The 22,614-nt window shown below is 35.3% G+C and overlaps 4 protein-coding genes across 4 annotated transcripts; 2 read left to right on the forward strand and 2 right to left on the reverse strand.

The window, feature by feature from the left end:
* Nucleotides 1–1,427: 1,427 nt before the first annotated feature.
* On the reverse strand, nt 1,428–2,771 carry LOC143561729 (UPF0481 protein At3g47200-like). The gene has a single exon (XM_077049722.1). It carries the CDS (start codon nt 2,769–2,771, stop codon nt 1,428–1,430), a length of 1,344 nt encoding a protein of 447 aa, XP_076905837.1.
* Nucleotides 2,772–6,600: 3,829 nt separating this feature from the next.
* Nucleotides 6,601–7,506, forward strand: LOC143561730 (putative F-box protein At5g04010). The gene is made up of 2 exons (XM_077049723.1): nt 6,601–7,443; nt 7,493–7,506. The coding sequence occupies exons 1-2, from the start codon at nt 6,642–6,644 to the stop codon at nt 7,504–7,506; spliced, it is 816 nt and encodes a 271-aa protein (XP_076905838.1). The 5' UTR covers nt 6,601–6,641.
* Nucleotides 7,507–14,984: 7,478 nt separating this feature from the next.
* LOC143561731 (uncharacterized) lies at nt 14,985–15,563 on the forward strand. The gene is made up of 3 exons (XM_077049724.1): nt 14,985–15,077; nt 15,162–15,383; nt 15,522–15,563. Exons 1-3 carry the CDS (start codon nt 14,985–14,987, stop codon nt 15,561–15,563), a joined length of 357 nt encoding a protein of 118 aa, XP_076905839.1.
* A 514-nt stretch (nt 15,564–16,077) lies between these two features.
* Nucleotides 16,078–17,716, reverse strand: LOC143561732 (uncharacterized). The gene is made up of 4 exons (XM_077049725.1): nt 17,303–17,716; nt 16,963–17,212; nt 16,526–16,861; nt 16,078–16,442 (listed from the first exon to the last, which is right to left on the reverse strand). The coding sequence occupies exons 1-4, from the start codon at nt 17,714–17,716 to the stop codon at nt 16,078–16,080; spliced, it is 1,365 nt and encodes a 454-aa protein (XP_076905840.1).
* Between the last annotated feature and the right edge of the window lie 4,898 nt (nt 17,717–22,614).

Here is a 22,614-nt window from a genome sequence, read left to right on the forward strand (position 1 = left end):
GACAACCGTCTAGCATTTCATGGACGACCATCCAACGTGCATTAGGGCTAACCAACCCTGAAAGTGAAAACAGTCATCTTCTTAGTTACCAGATGGTCGTTAGTCTTGGATAGCTGTCTATAAATGGAACCAATACAATTATGAACCTGGAGTTTATGGTTTTGAGAAATGGGTGAGAGATGTGTATATAATCAATGATATCCCCATCTAGGATCTGCTAACATGATTAATTTAGTGTCTATTAATAAACAATAAGTAGTAGTAACCCGGATTACTCATTTAGAGTAAGAAATCCCTCAACAATCATCAACTCTTCGTTTTGCAGATGCACGCTATAATAACTAACAATGTTGTTAGATTTTAGGTTTTCTTAGCTGTAAGCCCTAGATAGGATGGTGAACAATCAAACAAAAATTATAAACTCTTAACATATCGAAACCTACAAGATTATACACGATTCAGTGAATCCGGATATGAAAGCATACCAGATCGATGTCGTAAAAGGTAGATCGATGCAGATAATCAATCAACGTTGGAAGATTAATAGATTTGGTATAAATCCCTAACACAAGCAAAAGGAGGAAACGTATTAAATAAGATCCATTTTAAGAATATGGACCAAACCTGTTTTGAGAGAGATGACCCATTTCAAATGAGCGGGAATTCGTAGCTGAGAGTCATTCTCCAGCTGCCACGTGCCCTAGACATTTTACTTTGTTAGCATATGTAGATTTATAAAAAAAATAACATTTAAAATACCCACCAATAAAAACCAACCCTCCCCCCACCCGTCATTTTATGGGGAGCGCCCCCACCTCCGTGGCGCCCATAGCGCCCCGGGGGTGGTGTTCCTGGCGCTATGGGGGTGGGAAGCACCCCACTACAGATTGTCTTATATAAACTGTATTTTTTTAAAGAACGATTAAAGTTATAGCTAGCTATAAATATAAACATAACAAAATCATAGTATTAGTTTTAAGGTTTTAATGTTACAAACTTACAATAAAGGGCCAAATAAGTTTTCGGTACACTCGGAAAACACATGCCCAGGTCCGTCTTGCCTTGTCTAGGCCGGCCCTAATTAACTATGTTTTCGTAGAGAGTACAAGTAGAATTTTAGCTTTAGCACTTGCTATAACTTAATTAGCAGTTCTAGTAAAGAGAAACCTCTATACATTATTAACATACTTCTACATTTTTAGCAAGTCATAATTAAAAAACCATCATAGAATAACTTTCTTTCATTATTTTACCAATCTTGGGTACACATACATATATATAGCGTGCTCTTTTTTCATCAGTGCCAACATGGTTGATCTACTGGTTACACTCAAACATAAATACAAGAACAAACATCAATAGGACTTGTAACACTCAAACTAAACACAACACACAAAAATATACAAGAACAATTGACTCGTGAACTCTTATAAGTGATGGTTCTTCAAAGAGTTGCAGAGATCGTCACATTCGCCTTTGGGACTCCAACGAGTGAAGTAAGTTTGAACAGCACTAAGAAAAAGAGCTATCAAAGCCCCGAGAAGTGAGAGAAATTTCCATGTGTTCTTGTAATATTCACTCGTAAGTTCGGAAATAAATTTGTTACTCCAACTTTCATAATGCCTTTGTATCTTGCACTTAAGCCCCCAATATGCTAAATTATTTGGAACTAAATCGGTGGCTGTTTCATTGATAAATTTCACGACTTCGTCATCAGCCCCTAACATGTTTTCAAGCACCCCTGCCTTTTTAAGAACCTTAATGTCCTCGGCTTCTTTAATCAGAGAATCAAGAAGGCACACGTACGATGTAAACCATGAAACTACAGATTCGCAGAAGCACGTTTCAAAGGCTATCATGTTCAACAATGTACGCTTAGTGGAATCGTTCACTTTTATTGGAGGGAGTTTTACCTTTGCCGAGTTCCCCAACCAGCCTTGAGAGAACTCAACGCTAGACAAGGACAGGCCGTCACTAGGCTTGAAAAAAATCCCTACGTTTACAAGATCGCTAGCACTGTGGGAATCATTGCTGCTGTAATCGTAAATCTTCATGGAGACTATGCCTTCTTTAGTATGAACAAGATAAAGGAGATGGAGAAGATGATAATATTGCCCACCAAACTCAAAATTTATCGATTTTGACCAGTTACTATATTTACGCTTACCAGATGCCAAAATTTTGCCATAGATGAAATGTTTAATCTCCTTTGAACAATCAGTTTCCACCAATTTCATTACCTCCGTGAGAACTTTGAACGGAATTTGGTTTTCCAACAAGAACAAATCGCCATGAACAAAGCCGGCATTGCTCAACTCTCCATGATATTCTGGTTTACCACCAAAAACGAATAGAATGCAATACAACAAAAAGCAAGAATCCAGCAACATAATGTAAGTGAATTCCATATCACTAAACATGTTCATCGAGTCATCTTCACAAAAGTTTCTTAAATAATCCATCATTTCTGGTTCAAGAAGCTTTTTATACAAACTTTTAACCGTCTCACGTTTGCCTTCAAAGATCTTCTCAGAGAAAGTAGGCTTGAGATTCTGGACTGGCTGGAGTTTCTCCTTCCCATAATGGTATGGGCCAATGGAGACAACCTTCGGAACATAGTATTTCTCGTAATCATCTGCCTCTCTCACCATTCCTCGAACCTGGGGAATTGGTCTGGTTGATGACCAAGGGGGAGTACTGAGAGTGGCATTGGCTTTGGGAGGGATAATCAAATCAACATATTTGTTAATATCATCATCATTGTACGGCATTTTGGATTAGTTAGGGGTTTAGGATTGGTGAATATAGGATCATAAGCAAGTGCTCACTTATGGTATATGTACACAGTGTCACACATACATGATACATGTGCTCAGGTGTCTCTTAAGTTACTTACTAGAGAATCTGAAGCCTTGTCTTCAAATGAAGGTAAGAATAACAATTACAACCAAGCAATTATAGTAAGTGAAGAAAAGTAAGTATCAAGTACTACTACTAATATTATGATGATTAGTATGAATGAAAGCAATAATAAACATTGATAATACAAGTCAAGTAAGTAATTAACTAGCTTATGACATGTATGAATGAATTAGATTTCTAAGGTCTGATAGTTTTATGTAAACATGTACAGCCTAAACATAGAAGAAGCCAATAACAATCTCATAATTCACAAAACAAAATTAAAAAAAAAACCTTTATTATGAATATGATTATGATTATGAATAATAATATGAATAATACCAGTGGGTGCATAGTTTGGTGGTGTCGGCGGAATGATCGGAAGCTGCTGCGGCCATCAAGCAAATAATAAACAGTCTTCAAATTCCAAATCACGAAGAAGAATCAATTGATTCACTGAGTTATTTTAAATTCAATTGAGTTGAATTGAAACGAAGCCCCGTGTAATATTAATAATAACAAATCAAAGAATTAAGAACAATAATAATAATTTATTAAAAGCAAAGAAGCCCACCTTAATTGAATTGAATTGATTGATTGATTGGTAGATCCAAATAGGCTTTTCTATCTGCAACAACAACAATAACAACAAAGAAAGAAAGAAAGAAAGAAAGAAACAGATTCTGCTTCTAGCTAATAACTTTCTAAAGATAAAAAAATATTAAATATTATGTTAACCTGGTCTGAGAGGCCTTTATTCCCATTCACAAATGCCCTCCCTCTTTCTATAACAAAAATGTATAGATTTTAATACTTCCTTCGGTGGTGATTGCTCTAACTCAGATAAAAATGATGCAGCTTGCTGCAGTAAACCAAAGCACATGCATCATGTTTATAACATCTATCGAACATCACCACTTCAACATTTGTCCATTTTTCCAAAATCTATAGTTCAAAGATGTTTTGGTACCGGTAATATGACGTTATCATTCGCAATACGTGATCTTAGATCTCTAAAACTAGAGGTTGAAACTAACTAAACTAAAAGTATTAAAAAAGCATAATAAAATAATCATAACTGACATTAAGAATGATAAAAGTTGCAAACACTTTACACAATTTCACTCACTGTTTATCTTCCTCATCCCTTCAAACCGAACCCTTGATCCAATTGCCACCCAAATTTTCATAAAATTGTCAACATGCTTATGAATTCTCCCCAAAATTCACAATAATAAACCAAAATTTGAATGTATTGCCCACTCTCTGAAACTAAACCCTAATTTTAACCAAATTCACACACAATTACAGCAAGCTCGTAACATTATTCATTCCTCAATTAACGCTTCAAATTTCAAAACCTAAAAAGGAAAAAAAAACGTAGTAATTCCTAACTTCAAGCTTGAAACAACAAAATTAACATCTAGTATTTGAAAACTAAAACAAAAATCGTTGAAATAAAATATCATATTGTTACGTTCTACACAGATTAGACCTAGGGCTCCCAATTTCACTCGTACAGCTTATTCAAGCATAAAACTCCAAATTCGCAACAAATTACAACATATATTAAAAAATATAAACTCACATTATTGCAATAAACACAAAATTATACCTGCATGTGCCTTGAATTCGTAATCAAGCAAATAACTAATCAAGCAAATAACTAGGTATGTGTTTGTGAAGAAATCCCCGTAACGGCTATGCGAAGGAATTGATGTATGTTTGTGAGGAAATAAGCTTTGTGCAAGGTTGAATCGATGGAAGAAATCGCCTCTACGTGAAGAAATCGGCTTGGAATCGTCATAACAGGTCTTATTAGGGTGCGAGATTTAGAAATTATAAAGTGACACCGAGAGACGACACACATACTTAAAAGCGTATTCCGAATTTTTTTTGTTATGACATTAAAAGATGACCCACACAAAACGTGCCATCCTTTCTTCAAATTTTATAGAAGATGACATTTTTTTATCACACACATTTTTTACACGTCATAAAACTCGTGTGTGTCATAGTTGGCGTGTCATTAAAAGTATATTTTCTAGTAGTGAATGTTACTACCACCACTCGATCGATCAGTGGGTATATTCCTATATGTGTACTTGAAGTTACTATGAGTTTCACATGACTTAAAAAGATGAAATAGCTTATGATAAGTACTTAAATTGATACCATACAAATATTTCTTTTTGAAAGTTTTAAATCATTATTACATATTTGTAAAACAAATAATATGGAATAAAAACAATAATCTTGAAAACATACCTATAGGAAACAGAGCAAGTAGAGATTAATAAAATAAAACTAACTTATATGTGTTCATTCGTATCACATTATTTCGTCTTCGAACGTTCAGTAAAAATTTAACTATTTTCCATATATACAACCCCGCTCATGGTTCAAGTACTTACTACCAATCAATTTGAATGTTATAATGGGTAGTAATCCTCATAACTTTCCCATGAGTTTCACGTAGCTTAATTAAAATAAAATAGGTTGGCTAACGCTTTTTTTCTTTTGAAACGGCGACTTTCTTGTATATGTTATTTTTTATATTACATGGGTTAGGTAGCTTATGATAAAGTTTTTTGATATGCTACATGTATTTCTTTTGAACTGTATGTATATATTTTAATGGAACCAATACAATTATGAATAACGCATCGACAACAAACAAATAATGTACGATTATTAATAAGATAACATTAACTGGTTTACTAGGTGACTATAAAAAGGGTGGTATACACATAACGGGGGATTATAATCTCACATCGTTTGCAAAGTCAAAATGAACGTTTGAAATAAAAACGCATGTCATATGCATCTGTTATCAGCTATGAACTGAGCCCTGTAAAGTGGATATCCATCTAGCATTCCATGGACAACCATCCAACATGCATTTGGGCTAACCAGCCCTGATAGTGAAAACAATCGTCTTCGGTTACTAGATGGTCGTTAGTCTTGGATAGTTGTTCATATACAGAGCAGACGACCATAAGTCCTGGATAATCGTCTATATATTGCACAACGTTGGTTTATAAGTATCCAATAATCAGAATATGCACTTAAAAAGGAACCAAGGAATCAAACGTGATCAAACTAACACGTTTTTCCTCTTTGTGTGTAACTAATACCGAAAAATCCCATCCATACGAAATGGTGTTCAAAATCTAACCAAAGGTCTAAATAGGCCAAACTAAACCGAAACGACTCATATACACCCATCTCCGATCTAACCCAAAATAGACCAATCCAGTCCCTTGTAACCCTAGAGCTAAGTAAGTTTCGAGATTATGAGATTATGGATGTTGTCATTCCTTGTAGAGAATCAGCAATTTAAAAATGAAACCCACGTAAATCAACACGTTTTTACTCATTAACTGACGATTTAGTTTTATACTTATGAAAGATTTGTCCTTCAGTCAAAACGCCCGAACAATCTCCATATGTGGGCGTGAATCATATATTTTCCAAAACATATTGTAGGACCCGACCCTTAATTCAGATAATCCACAAAATATCTCTAGCCGTTTTTCAGTTCCCACGTGTAAGTTCCTCACATAGACCATGGCTCACACGGGTTATATCATAATACATGCATAACAAAACATCGTACCATGTGTCTATCCCAACCGAAACACACTTATCTCAACATATTCAAACCCTATATATATCACATGACCACTAGTCAACATAACATATAACCAACAACCCAACTATCATATTATTTACATAACATGTCAAGTACCACTTCACAACCACCACCTGAGCCATCAATCCCATGGCAAGTAATTGATCTTGTTGCCAACAATTTAGACCCAAAAACCCTAGCCACCGCGGCCTGCGTGTCGAAATCATGGTACTCCACCATGTCCTCGGACCACCGGTGGGAACACCTTTGCATTTCCCACTTCCCAACCCTCCAACACCTCCGGTCCATCGCCTCACCGCCTCTTCCGTACCACCGCCTCTACAATATCGCCTCCACCGCCTCGAAACGACGCCAACGGACCCCAAAAACCCCTAAAATCACTTTAAATAATTTAATTTTCATAATAACATTAAACAACCCTAAGTCAGAAACAATTAGTATAATCCGAACCGGTACCGAGCTCGAACTCGACCATAAACCGTTGTTTCGGTTCGATTTCGACGTTCGGGACCGAACCACTCGCAAGTGGTTGAAACTCGAGGTGTCGGATGAGACAACGGTGACGTGGAATATTGTTTTGAGAGGGTTTGAAGGTGTTTTTACTATGATGGATTGTAAAGGGAAGGGTAGTTTTATTTCGGGTAGTGACGGGTGGTTTTCGGCTGAGTTACCGAGTTCGGGGTGTTGTTGTGCGTCGAGTTGTGGGACGTCTAGTGGGATGGTGTCGGAGATGAGGTTGGTGATTAAGGAGGAGGAGGGTGGTGGTGAAGGGCGGAGGACGGTGGTGGGGAGTGTGAATGTTGGGGTGTTGAGTGTTGTGAGTTGGAGATATGTTAGTGTGGATAATTGTCTTAGGTATTTGCAACATTTTTTTGAACCTTTTAACAGTCTGATATTTTATATATGTATATGTTGGATTGGTTTATATGGTTATAGGTGTGTTTATATGATTTGGTATATGTAAAATAAGTAAGTTGTGATTTGTAAAATATTATTTGTATTTACTTTAGTAAAAGCTTGGTGTTCATTAATGTAATGTTTTTTTAACCGATACTATCTGATATGTATGTATAATCCTAAAATGACCTCACCTTCGTTAATAGCACGTGAACATCAAATAAATAGGGATGGTTGAAACTGTACGAGTCTTAAATAAATAGGGATGGTTGAAACTTCGGATGAGCCTGAGCCTCAAATAACGGAGGACCGAATTTTTAACTGAGGACAGTTGAAATACGTTAGATGAAATAAATAGGAATTGTTGAAATTTCATGAAACTCTGTTGAAATACGGCAAAGAAATTTTTAACTGAAGACAGTTAAAATACGTCAGAAGAAATAAATAGGGATGGTTAAATTTCATGAAATTCTGTTAAAATACACGTCAAAAATAAATAACTAGTGAGTGTTGAAATTTCGTTTTAAAATATTTCATAAAAAAATAACAAAAATAACTAGTGATTGTTGAAATTTCGTTTTAAAATATTTCATAAAAAAGTAACTAAGGATAGTTGAAATTTTGTTTAGAGCCTCTAATAATTGAAGATGGTTAAAATTATGTTGCTACCATTTTAAAGGATATAAAAGCATTGAAGTAATGTCTAAACCCAATGATTTAAACCAAGATAAAGGATCTCAGAACAAGGAAACGGCACTTCAATTGTCTCATGGATCCAAATACAGAATCCAAATCTATTTTAAATTAGAGGGGGGGGGGGGGGGGTTAAAGACCACTCAAAAAATAAAAATATGAATATCTTTAAGATATTTTAGAATTCTTGAACTTAAGTTATGAGTGCAAATGATTTTTTTCATAAAGAAAGCTAAAAAAAATAACTGTGTTAAATTATAGACTAATTTATTTTATTGAGTCTTTTCCTATTTATTCTAATTTTATCCATAGACAAAACTTCTAATCCTTTTTTCTCGAGCCGTACGAGAAATTTCTCTTCATATACGGTTCTAGGGGGGGGGGGATTTCTTTTTCATCTACATCTATCCCGATGAGCAGATTTGAATGTCAAAATATTAATAATTGAGGACGGTTGAAATTTTGTCAAAATACATATTATAACTAGAATTGAGGACGGTTGAAATTATGTCAAAATACGTATTATAACTAGGGACGTGCCCAATGTATCGGAGTGGTTGAAATGAAATCTTGTGTGAGCCTCTAGTGAGGTGGTTGAAATTACGAAGAAGAACGTTAAATAACTGGGGATGACTGAAATGATGAAATCTCATGTGAACGTCAAATAACTGGGCGGTTAAAAAAAACACTATGTTGTCAGGGGACAGTTGAAGAAAACAATAACTTCAATAAAAAGACCCAACAGCTTGCAAGACCAGTAACAAGTACCACCACCAGAAAACAACCCAATTACACACCTGGGAAGTGGGAACATATCCAAAACAAACAATGAATTGTCTGGTTTTTAGTTTTTAACAACCCATCAATGATCCGGATCTCTTTCATTCGAGTATCTTCAGCAGAGATATTTAGTTTCACCCATAACTGAATAATAATTTGGGCCACTTATAATTTAACATCAAATTGGGCCTATGTTAATTCGGCTACAAAATTGAAATTCTCATCATATTCATATTGGTCTTCAAGAACCAGTTAGCATTTGGACCCGGGCGAACCGTTCCGTACCCGAACCTCATTAGAATAATACAGTCAAGTCCCGGTTCTGACTCTTGTTCTTTAATGGGTAATGGGTCCGAGTTGGGTCGGGTTTTTAACCCATTGCTCAGGTCTAGCTACCGAGCCTACATGTCGTTTCATGACTTATATATAAAGTCCAAATCAGCTCAAATATAAAACATTCATCTCAAAATTTCTAAAACCTAAGTAATATCACATGATGAACATGAGCTCAAAAACATTATAACAACCATAATATTTGACTGATAACTACTATTTCCATTCTTTAAACATAAGTTCATTGACTTGGTCAATTCCAATATCAGAATAAGGCTCGATCGGTCGATCATCTTCGTCTAACGTGGGATAAAAGCACACCGGATCTTTGCTGTTTTCGTCTGCAAAAAATAATTATTAAACACTAAAAATCTGATTATTAGGATTACAGGAAAATCAACTCACCATATATAGAGTTTGTGGATGTTGGAGGTGGAGTTGACATAAAGTTGAGGCCAGTGTAGAATAAGAACATGGTTACAATCGTCACCATCGCGTACGTTGGAAGTGCTAAAGCCCAATACCTTAAAAAGGCAATATGTAAGAACATAAATATCAGTATTTCGGGTTTGGATTCAAGTCTAATAATGTTGGACAAGGTTGGTTGACTGCGTAACTATAGGGGTGTTAAACGGGTCGTGTTCATGAGTTGGTGGATTGGATTCGACATGAGCCCAAAAATCGTGTCAGAGCTCAGACACATGAACCAAAACACGACAAGTGTACTCGCTGGTTGGCACGAATACAGCCCGTTTAATCAGAATTCTTTTATACTTATATAGTTATATACTTTTTCACATTAATGCTCAAAATTACAAGTTTACCACAAAAATATATAATTATGTATAAAAAAAGGTTTGATTATGATATGTGATGTCATTTTCTACTTTAACTTTTAAAATTTGACACAAATTACTCAAAACTATTTAAAGTAATGAGATTAAAATAATTAAGTGATAAATAAACTGGTTAAGTGAATCGACGGTCGACCCGAATCCAACCCATTTAACTAAACATGTTCGCAGGTTCAACCCAAAACATGTTTTAACTAAATCCAAACCTATGAAATAGTGTTACGTTCGTTTCATGTTTTCGGGTCATCCCATAAATTCACACCCCTGCGTAACCTTTTTTGTCCAAAAAATTTCCAACTTAAGTATATAAAAAGTGTCTCTTGACTACGAAACAGTAAAATTTTACCAAGTACATTTTACGAAACAGTAAAACTAAGTTCAACACAAACTGACCCATTCATAAGTAACTGTGTCAATATTGCCAGCTCTAACATCTTTCCACTAAACATTAAATCTTGGTTTTGCAGACATTATTAAAACCTAAATGGATGAAGGAGTTTAAAGAGAATTGTATGTACTTGCTAGGATAGTAGAAGATCCCAATAGAATGTAGCCACGGGTCAGGAACATACGCCCATACCATGAAGATAACTGTCAAGATCACAAACAAAAATAACATTAAGATCCTTCTAACACACACAAATATATAAATATGTTTGTTCGTATACATTCAATTATGTTCGTTACTTTACGCCTGCTTAAGTCTATTCGTTAATACATTCATTTATCTTGTTTAGGCCCATAACATATTAGTCTAGTTTTAACAGCTTTTTAGGCCCAAAACAGTTATAGGTCAGTTATATTTTCTCATCTATTCGTTTGTGAACCGTTCATTTATATTATTAATAAACGAACATGAACGAGCAGGTGCTAGTTGATTTTTTTAACGAATGAATACAAACAAGAAAACCCCGTCCGTTTAATGTTTGTGTCCAATCATAAAGTTAAACGAACGAACACGAACATGCTCTATTCGTGTTCATTTAGTTCCCATTTGAACTGTTCCTCATTTAGCTATTTACCATTTTACCCTTTTGACATGTTACATATAAAACATAACCGAATCAACACATTCGCATGTAAACAAGTGTAAAAAAAAGAAGAATACCCGTGGCAACAATGGTCGAAATGGCGCCAACAAACCCGAAACACCAACACCAACACCAACACCGGCACCAGACGCCTTACTATCCGCTTCAAAAACCGAAAACTTTGCTCCCCTGTTTCTAGAATAACTAAGGGTCCTTCTAGGGCTATTGAATGACATCTGATCTTCCATTTGACTTTTGTAGTCAACCCTCAAAAGTCAAAGCTACTGTCACAAAATGAAATGCTAACTTAAAATGATAATTACAGAATTGTTCAATCATTATTAAGTTTAAACATAATAATAGTAATAATTAACAAACAATAAACAACCGAACCGTAACCCAAACCCGAACTGTTAACCAAAGAAGTCAAAATTATGTAAATCTAAATCCGTAATTTAACCTAATCTAGTGAACCAAAATCAATCGAATTGCAGCAATAAGAAATCAAAATTATGTAATTGAAGAATGTTAGGTATCAAATAGTAGAGGGACTAAAGTGTAAATAACTAATAGTTTAGGGTTATATCCGTAATATGTTGTATACATATACGGATTCTGTTGGATAGACGAGTATCGATGAATTGAGTTTACTTCTTCTTCTCTCAGTTTCTTCTTCTCTTTATTGATCTTTGCTTGATTACCGATTGTATCGTAACAATGGCTCAGAGCTTTCTTTCCTCTCGACCTTGGGTTAGGGTTCAGATTTCTACAGCATTCTTCGGAGTTAGGGCGTTAAACGGCTCTATTACATAAGCAACGATCAAGAAGCAACGGTGAACAAAATATCTGCAACAATTTAATTGAACAATTGGGCCGGAATTTCAAATAGCTACAACGATTATCTTCCATTCAATGTGGTGATTCAATTGACGACTCAAGAATCGTATTTGAGGAATTAGGGTTACAACGGTCATTCCATTGCAAACAAGATTCAACAGATACAACAAATCAAGAAATATTACATGGAATTTTCATTGGACGAGATTATGGCACTGAGCCAGCAAGGTACTGTTAAAGAATATTGTGATGAATTCCAATTTCTATACGACCAGGTTAAAACTTTTGGAGAAATTTGTGAATATTATGCTATATACCTCTTTATGGATGGTCTTGAACCAGAATTAAGAGATGTTTTTATAGCATGGCATCAATATAGTTTTCACACATTGAAAGACGTCATTTCATTGGCTTTAAAATTGGATGCAAATGAATTGAAAGATTCATTTTCTCCTTATGATCCAAATTCTTCTTTATATGATGCCTTCAAGGTATTTGATGTTAATGATTCATTGGAGAATGGAAGGGTAATTGATAATGAGGTTTTAAGAGAATCTGAAAATGATAATAAGAGTGCATCCAAGGTGTTTGATGAAATGCCTAGTAGGTTTGAAAAAAAAATTGATTCTTTAATTCAAGATTGTAGTATTCAAGTTTCGTTTGATGGTGAAAATTTAAAAGGAAGTAAGAAAGATAGTCAAATGACTGAAAATTTGGGAAGTGAAACGAATTTTAATATGGATGAGAATATTGGAATTGAAGGTAATATAGTTGAATGCGTTGAGGGTGATGTAATTCTCATCAATTCCAATGATGAACTAAAAGGTAGTTCCACTGTACTCTCTCGATTTCATGCTATTAGCTGGATCAACAAATTTAGTTGTGAATTCCTTCATGATTTGAGTAGCACACACAAGACATATATAAACAAAATTCAGGTAAGGAAAAAAGATTATGTGATGTTGAATTTTGGTGATATCCTTAAATTTGGTTTTTCATTTGAGTTGTCTAGATATCAAGAACCTCTTGATTTGTTAACAGCAGAAGAGATAGAGTACACCTTTGAGGTGTTTGTTAAGATGCTTAAACGGTTTAGGAGTGAAATATATAAGTTTGAGTTGGTAAGCGTTGAAAAGTTTGAATGGAAACCGGGTTGGAAGTATATGTCAAAGACGAGTAGTTTGTTCACAGCATGTTTGCTTCTTTTGTTCTGGTTGTTTCTCTTACATAATGCATACACGGGTCTTAATGGTTCGTGTTTAAAATCATATGAAAGATACATGAACTGCGTTTTCAAAGATCAAATTCTTATTCGTGGTGCTCGGTTTGGTTGTTATGGTGCTGAGTTTTGGACTGCTAAGACAAACAAATGTATTGTTCTTGGTCGCCTGGCTGGTAATTTTCATGGTTGTAGTCTAAAGGATGGTTTTAATCAGCCTAATAATAGTACAACAAGTGTGTCCAACAGGTTGCAGTGGTACATTGAACCTTTGCAGAATGGCGCTAAAGATGGACAGCAAAGTAATGCTTCATGCGGTCAGGTTGTTAAGCGTGATTATGTTGTTGCATCTTTGGTTGCTGTTGGTTCTTTTAGGCAACCGGGTGTTAAGCATAATTTTGGTGCAAGAATTGTTAAGCAGAGGGCTGGTATAGATATTAATGGTGGTTCTTTTCAGATGGGTTCACCACCAAATTTGAAGTGTCGTATTGATTTTAATGGTTCAGTTATATTTGAAGAACTTTACATCATTAATGAATCATTGTTACAAATCTTAAGCAATCATTGGAATGAAGAATTCCATGTGTACCATGAAACAGTGCACACATTCTCCACTGTTGACTCAAGATTGAAGCAAAACAAGATGGGGTTAAAGATGGATTTATCCTTAATGGAGCATTATGTAAAGCATTCTGTTACGGTTGGACAGTCAAATTTGAACAAAGTAAAAAAGAGGTATATTAAGGAATTCTTGGGTGGAACCTACACATCTGCAAATAAATTGGATTGTCTTTTGTATGATAAGAAGTCATGGAATAATTATGAGATCTTTCAGTTGGCTCTTCTTAGTTGGAAATCCAAATTAGATTGGTTGGAAATTTTGAAAATTAGTTCACCAAGAATAAAGGTCTATTTTGCTGTGGCGATTGGTAAAATAAAAAATCTAGCAAAAGTTGTGAACATGATGATGGAGTATGGATACACACTTGGTTATGTGAAGAAATCTCGTTTAGATAATGTTGCAGAAGACTTTGCACAGTTTTGATTTGATAGTTTTGATTAGATTTTTTTTTCCCCATATGTTGATTTTTGAAGACAAAAATGTTTTGAGGGGGGGTAATGTTAGGTATCAAATAGTAGAGGGACTAAAGTGTAAATAACTAATAGTTTAGGGTTATATCCGTAATATGTTGTATACATATACGGGATCTATTGGATAGACGAGTATCGATGAATTGAGTTTACTTCTTCTTCTCTCATTTTCTTCTTCTCTTTATTGATCTTTGCTTGATTACCGATTGTATCGTAAATAGATCGAGCAAAACCCAAATTCATACCGGTACGTAATTGGTTACTGAAGGCCGGTATATTTGAACAATTTGTTATAATATTGTACCACGGGTTTTTCTAAATATACCGGTTTGAATCGGCAAATCGGTTTTAAACCCAATAGAGTTTTGATAATTTTTTGACAAAATGGCAAAACAGGTTTTTTATGTTTTCATGGTTTTTCAATAGTCGTCCTTTAGAAAACTTAATGACGGAAATCATATTCTGTGTTTCTAAAATGTTGCACGTTACGTCCTTTTCCACTAACCCAGTTAGATTTTTTCGTTAACTCTCATCACATGAGATGCACGTAAGGCAAAAACGTAATTTCATCTCCCACATCATTTCCCCCCTTTTATAACACTCCCCCGTCTTTTCCCTCCTTCGATTAGAAATTAGAGTTACCAGCCGTTATGAAATTGAGGGAAATTGGGGGGAATTACGAGCCGTGAATGATGGTGTTCTGTGAGTGTGGTAAAGAAGCCGTGATTAAAACCTCTTGGACGGATAAAAATCCAGGTCGGGGGTTCTACTCATGCCCTGTCCAGGTACAATTTTCTATTTCTCTTCTTGAATTAGGGTTCTGTGAATGTGCTTAACACGAGTAATTATATGTTTTTGCTTGGAATTAGGGTTCAAATTGCAAATTTATTGGATGGTTTGACCATAAAAAGTGTCAAAGGTGCATGGACATCATACCTGGTCTTCTCAGAGCTAAGAACAGTCTTGAGGAAGCTAATAATAGTCTTGAAGATGCTAAGAACAAGCTTGAGGAAGCAAACAAGAATCTGGGATACAAAGCAAGCAAAATGAAAAAGATGTTGATTGCTAGTTGTATATGTTTCATAATCTATGTACTTTTGTTCTAGATGAATGTAGCTTTTGTTTAGGTTAATAAGGTGTTTGTGTTGTCTTTTATTGTTGATTGTTGTTGTTGACTTATGACACCATCCTAATGTAAGTTTTTTAAGGTTGTATTGGTTGTTTTTCAGGTTCCAATTGTTAATTTTGACTACACATTTGCACTGCACTAGACACATTTTGACTGCAAATAACCAACTTTGACTGCACTAGACACATTTTGACTGCACTAGACATATGTTGACATTAAATAACCAACTTTGACTGCACTAGACACATTTTGACTGCACTAGACATATGTTGACTAAAAATAACCAAAATGGGACTGCACTAGACATGCTGAATGCAATAACCACAATGTGAATGCAATATAAAGTCAAAAAACATCAACCAAAGTCATTACCTCAATTAGTCAAAGACATTCACTAGAAAGGGATTACATAAAGTAAAATAAAGAGACTACCAAAGTCATTACATAAACCATTCAAATAAAGTCATTACATCTACCATTCAACCAGTCATTACATATCCAAATTCAAAACACCAAATTATCATCCTTAAGTCATTAATCCAAGTTCAAAACACCAAATTACCAACATCCAAACATACATTAACACATACATAAACTAAAACATATTCCAAAAGACAAATCATCCTTACATCCTGCCCAATCTTCCAGAAGACCAATCACCTTGCCTGCTTGCATGTCCTTATGTTGTGTCCTGTATTGCCACACTTTGAACAAGCTCCTTTTGTTTCTTTCTTTGACAACTTACCACCTTGAGTCAAGTCCTCTAACTCAAATGCTGATCTCTTCCTAGCCTTCTTTGGTCTACCAACTTGTTTGTTATGTTTGGGAGGAGTAAGAGCTGTATGCATTTGAGACCTTGGCCATAAGGGCCTGCCATTGATTGGATTGATCTTAAAAGAATAAACTTGTCTCCATGTGTCCATTCTATGCACTGGATTAACCCAGCTTTCCACTGCACCAACCCTTCCACCATTAAGAGCCTTGTTCCAAATTGTTGCCACCACATGTTCACAAGGAATACCTAGGTTGCATATATAACATAGTTTAAACACTACCCAGCTACCCAACTACCTACATAATGAAATAAAATAGACAATTGCGTACCTGTCAGCTCCCACCTTCTGCATGTACATGTCCTCTTAACCAAGTCAACAACTCTTTGCTTACATGGTCTGCCACTAACCTGATATAGATCTCCCCCATTCCACTGAACAGTATAATGTGCTGCATTTGTCCTGATGTTTTGCAACTCAGTGGTGGCAGTGGGTGTAAGCAACCCTTCACTCTTGTCTATAACCTCCAAAACATTCACTATACTTCTCATTAAGTATTCCCTTATGTATTCAAGTGCTGATATGATAGGCATGTCTCTGCCTTCCACAATCTTACCATTAAAAACTTCACACATGTTGTTAATCAACATATCAGACACTGTCCTCCCTATGAACAAATCAAATTAGTTGACACATTAAAGATGACAGTTGACACATGACACAAAGCAAAAGATGACAGTTGACACATTAAAGAGATAAAGTGCATACCTGAGAAGTGTGACTTAGACCAGTGTTTAGGATGAATGTTGGACAACCACAAGTGGGCATCCGGGTTGAATGCTTTCAACTCATCCATTGATGTCTCAAATTCAGGAATTGTTGTTGCATGAGCACACTTATATAACAGATCTTTGTACAACTTCCCTCTATAAGTTGCTTTAAAGTTATCATGAATATGCCTAACACAAAATCTGTGCTCAGCACATGGAAACAAATTTTCAATAGCAGGAAGAAGGCCCTATTCAAGAAAGTTACAACTTAAATCCAGATATAGTGCAGTGTACAAGAAAGTTATAACTTAAAAACAAACACAAAATTAATAACATACCTTTTTCCTATCACTCATGAAAGTGAAACATGAGTTTGGACCCAAATCCAGATCATCTCCTAAGTTTTCTAAGAACCAAGTCCAAGAGCTGAGATTTTCTGTCTCTACAACTGCAAAAGAAACGGGGTAGATTCCATTATTTGGGTCAACTCCAACTACAGATAAAATTTGACCTGTGAATGGTCCTTTCATGAATGCACCATCTAGACCCAGTAGATCCCTCCCTATTGCCTTAAACCCTTGCTTTAAAGCACCAAAACAAACATAGATCCTTTTGAACCTTCTAGTTGGTAGATTTGTGTTCGTGCCCTCCTCAACCTGAATTTTTACAGTGGTACATGGAATTTGTTTTTTCAATTCAAGCACATAATCCCTAATCATACCATACTGTGTTGTGTAATCCCCTTGCACCATTTTCTTGGCTTTATCCCTAGCCCTATGCTTTTAATCTGGAAATTCCTAGTTCATATTGTCTTTGAAATTGCTCTTGCACAGACTTGACAGGTATTTCAGGGTTGGAGTGAACTTGATCTAGCAGTCGATAAGATAAAAAGGTGGATGTGCAAGCACTAACTTTCCTTGTTTGAAGGCATTTATGCTCATTATTTAATCTTCTCAATACCCAAGATTCAACACCTTTTGGTTTCGAAACTAACATTGACCAGGGACATTGAAATTTGTCTGGGTCTGTCTTTTTCCCCCTACCACCAACATTAATAGGGCCCTTAGTCTTACCTACCACAACCTTTTGTTTCCTTTTTTCTAAAGAACCCCCTTCACTTCTCTTTGTTTTACCAGCATGTTCTTTGGCTTTTGGTTGACTGTCAATATGCACTCCATGATCATCAATATCAAAATCTGGTAAATTACCACCACATTGTACCCTTAATTTGACTTTATCATCCTTTGCAAAAAACAGCTTCCTCCTACTTTCAACTGAATGTCTTTTAACCAACAACTTCACTTCTTGCTTGGTCCCAAACTCTTGCCCTATGAAAAAGTTGACTCTAGATTCCTTATCCTTATTTGCATTTGCCCTTCTAACAGTATGCAAGTGGTGTTTTCTAATACTAGTCTCATTCTCATCAGATTCTAACCCACTAGGTATTTTGTCATTGTCTACAATTTCATCTTGTATATCTATATCTTTAGGGTTAGGGTTCTTATCTTACACTTCTAAGTCAACATTATTAGTATACTCCCTCATATCAACTTCAGGATCATCAGTAATTTTGCACTCATCACCTTTAAAATCACTATCACTATCATTCTCACCCTTATGCACAACCTTTGTTTTCACATTGAAGTCACAGTCACTATCACTATCACTATCATCCTCACATAAATTACCTTTAAAGTCATTATCATCACTATCATCTTCACCCTCACTATCAGTATCAACCCCACCCTCAATATCACTATCAACCTCACTCTGTAGCACAACATCCTCATCCTCACCATCTGGCCCAATACCACCATCTAGCCCACCTTCACCCTCTGGCCCAACATTTAGCCCAACATCTGCACTAACATCAACCTCTAGCCCAATATCAACATCTAGCCCAACATCTGCTCTAACATCAACCTCTGGCCCAATATCAACATCTAGCCCACAATCACCCTCTGGCCCAACAACTTGTTGCCCAACATCTACATCAACATCTAGTCCACTATCACCTTCTACCCTACAATCAAAATCTAGCCTATCAACATCTAGTCCACTATCAATATGTTGCCCAACATCTACATCATCACCCTTTAACCCAACTTCCACCTCATCACCCTTTAACCCAACATCCACCTCTAATCCAACATCACTTGACTGCCCAAAATCAATTGAACTCCCAACACCACTTGACTGCCCAAAATCAATTGACCTCCCAACACCACTTGACCTCCCAAAATCAATTAACCTCCCAACACCACTTGACTGCCCAAAATCAATTGACTTCCCAACACCACTTGACTGCATAATAGGGACAATAGCATAAGGTCCAGGCTCATCAATTTCTTCAATAGACAATGATATGCCTTTTTTTGGCTTAGGTGAAGACCAAAACTCTTTAATATCTTTAACCCCGTGTTGAGTATAGACATTAAGGAGCTTATGATGTTCCACATGTGTAGCTAACCTCAGCACATCTTGGTCGCTACACAGGTCTTCAAGACCATCATCTAATCCTTTCTCAGGATGTAAAAATTGATATAAGATAATATCAACAGTGGAATACCTAACACATTCATCATTTCACTAACTTCGTGAATGGAGAACCTGTCAATGTCAATCAGGTCCACGAAATTAAAAGTACCTCCTACATATGTGCGATTTGGAGGACTAGTCAATCGACCACCGTGATGGATCTTTAAGCTAAAAATATTTGGATAACCAGCTACAAAATACCATAACTTTGTAAGTAAAATGCCCAAAAAAAACCTAATTATCAAAGAAAAAAACGTAATTTCAGTAATCCATTACCGTATATTAGGTCAACATCATAATCTTCCCCAGTTTCGCGTATTTCCCAGGTCATTTTTACATGGAAGATGATGATCGTGGAAGATGAACGTCGGAGAAGACAAAGAGGTGAAGAAGATGAAGGATTAAAAATGACAGTGAAAAGACGGGGGAGTGTTATAAAAGGGGGGAAATGATGTGGGAGATGAAATTACATTTTTACCCTCACGTGCATCTCATGTGATGAGAGTTAACGAAAAAATCTAACTGGGTTAGTGGAAAAGGACGTAACGTGCAACATTTTGGAAACACATAATATGATTTCCGTCATTAAGTTTTCTAAAGGACGACTATTGAAAAACCATGAAAACATAAAGGACCTGTTTTGCCATTTTGTCTAATTTTTTTTGTGGCCCATATTTTAAAAAATGACTCAACCAAGCGGATAAAATTGAAACTAGTTTACACAGTAAACGGCGATTCGTTAATCCACTAGTTTTGTATCATGCAAAATCAAGGTTGGTTTATTTATATCTTGGTAATTGATTAATGAATTGACTCGAACATTGTTCATGTGTGCAGTGACGAATCTTGGATGAAAACTTAGAAGGGGCGAACGAAGATACTTTAGAATTTTTCATAAATGGAGGGGTCGAGCTCAAATTTCGAGCGAAAACGAGTAAATTTACATTACGTATAAAACATTTTAGAGGAAGACCACGTAAATTTACACTATCAAAAAATAAACGAAGGGGGCATGGGCCAACCCTGGCCTTAACAATGTTTCACCAATGCATGTGTTATGTTTGATTCACGTGTGATGTTTATTAATGTACTTTTTGGTTCTTTTTTGAGTTGAAGTTGTATTTATAAGGAATTACAATGAAAAATCTTCAACCGGGTTAAACCATTGTACAATTTTTGAATCAAATCCGGTATGTGTAAAAAACCAGCTTTATAAACATTGTTTCACAGGCTCAGTTTAAAACCGTGAACCCGTTCAAACTTATCATCGGTTTGGTTTTTTGGTTAGTTTTTTTTCTAGATGTTGGTTGGTCCGCTTCAAAACTTTCAAATTGTAGTGTACGTTTTGGTATGCATTTCATACCGAGAACTAAACGTTTTGCTTCAGTTTTATTTCAAACGATTTGGTTTTTGCTTTCGATGCTGGACCGTGAATACCCCTCTAAGCACCTACAAATTTTGTCCATATGGTTGTGGGAATTGTTTAAAAAAATTGTGTTTCTTTCAATTGAATTTATTTACTTAATAACTAATTTATGTTTATAAACTCTAATGAAAAACTACAAGTTTTGTTATTTATCACTTTCATATTAAACCTCACTCTTTTTAATAATAATAATAATAATAATAATAATAATAATTAGCATTCTTAAAATTTATGATAAAAATTTGTTAACTTAATATTACTTCCAATTTTGTTTGCAAATACTTGTAATTTATAACATCTATTATCTTATTGAAAAAAATCACTAGACAGGTTTATTGTTTTATTATGTATTAATTATTTATTAAATATTATGTTTTTAAAAATTACCAATATAATAGACGGGTTTCAAACTAGTTTAATATATATATAGTAGACGGGTTTCAAACTAGTTTAATATATATATAGTAGAGTAATAAGTGCATTGTGCATCTTCTTTTTATTTGTAATAACCTGTGCCCACTAGATCTGGAAGTAAATAAAATTAAATTCAGGTGGTGTTAGATATCTAAATATAAATGAAGAACTCATAAAATGACCAAAAGGCAAATATACTACAAATAATAATTTACAAATGAATTATTGTTATTATTACAAGTACAAGAAAGTTAAGTGCGCAAGGTTTGGTTGCTTGGATATTATATTAGCACGTATGACATATCAATAATATTTATCTCAGGTTTGATTCATGGTCCAACATTTAGTTTAAGAAATATCAGGGTGATGATGAGAGACTAAGCGAATTGGAGACTTTCACTAGTTGAATCCCTGAACTGAACGAGTTTTATGTCACCGCACGGCCGTGCCTTCAGGAGAGTGTCACGGGCGTTGGCCTTAAGTGAGCGTTTTTTTTCCGGATCAAACGGCAGGTGTTAACAATATGATGAATTTAACCAGAGCTAATTTAAAGGATTTGTTGGCAGTTCAAAAATAAATATATCATGGCCACTTCTCACAATTTGTGATTTTGTGCATGTTGTTTGTGACTCACATTGTGGTTCAAACTCGTCTACAAATAATGATACTTTTTATATACATTTTTATAAAAAATTTACCTTTTTACTACTTAAATTGAGGAGCTCGGATTTATGGTCATTGACATTTTGTGTGTTTTATATATACCACGTTTAAAAACGTGTATATAATATAATATAATATAATATTATATAATATGTCGTTTTATGTCGTGAAGTGCAAGCCTTATATTACACGAGCCGCAAAGGTTGAGAATAGATCTCAAATCTTAAATGGGGACAAGTGGTTGAAGCACCACCTGATGTTTTTGAAGTTATTTGTTTAACATGGCAATGTTTCATTTAATGTTTGCTATTTTGTCAAATAAAAGTTGCGCTGATTAATTATAAGCTATTGATGAGATACTCTATGTTCGGTTTTTTTAGTTAAAAAAGGCATTTTAGTAACTGACAAGTTTAATAGACATTTTCACTAAAAGTGGAGTGCTTGACTCCGAGACCGCTTCAGCAAGGCTAGGTACCGCGGCAATACTTCCTAAGGTGGAGAGGGTAGTGAGATGTGAATGTTGAAGGAGATGCCGAACGAGAAGAGACCAGGACACGTTATGAATTTGTAGCGTAAAAAGTACAAACTGGCTAAATAAAATAAAGTTGT

The sequence above is a fragment of the Bidens hawaiensis genome, unplaced genomic scaffold (assembly GCF_021521415.1).
Source record: "Bidens hawaiensis isolate Kalapana, Puna unplaced genomic scaffold, B.hawaiensis_p1.1 tig00020784_1, whole genome shotgun sequence".
NCBI lineage: Eukaryota > Viridiplantae > Streptophyta > Magnoliopsida > Asterales > Asteraceae > Bidens > Bidens hawaiensis.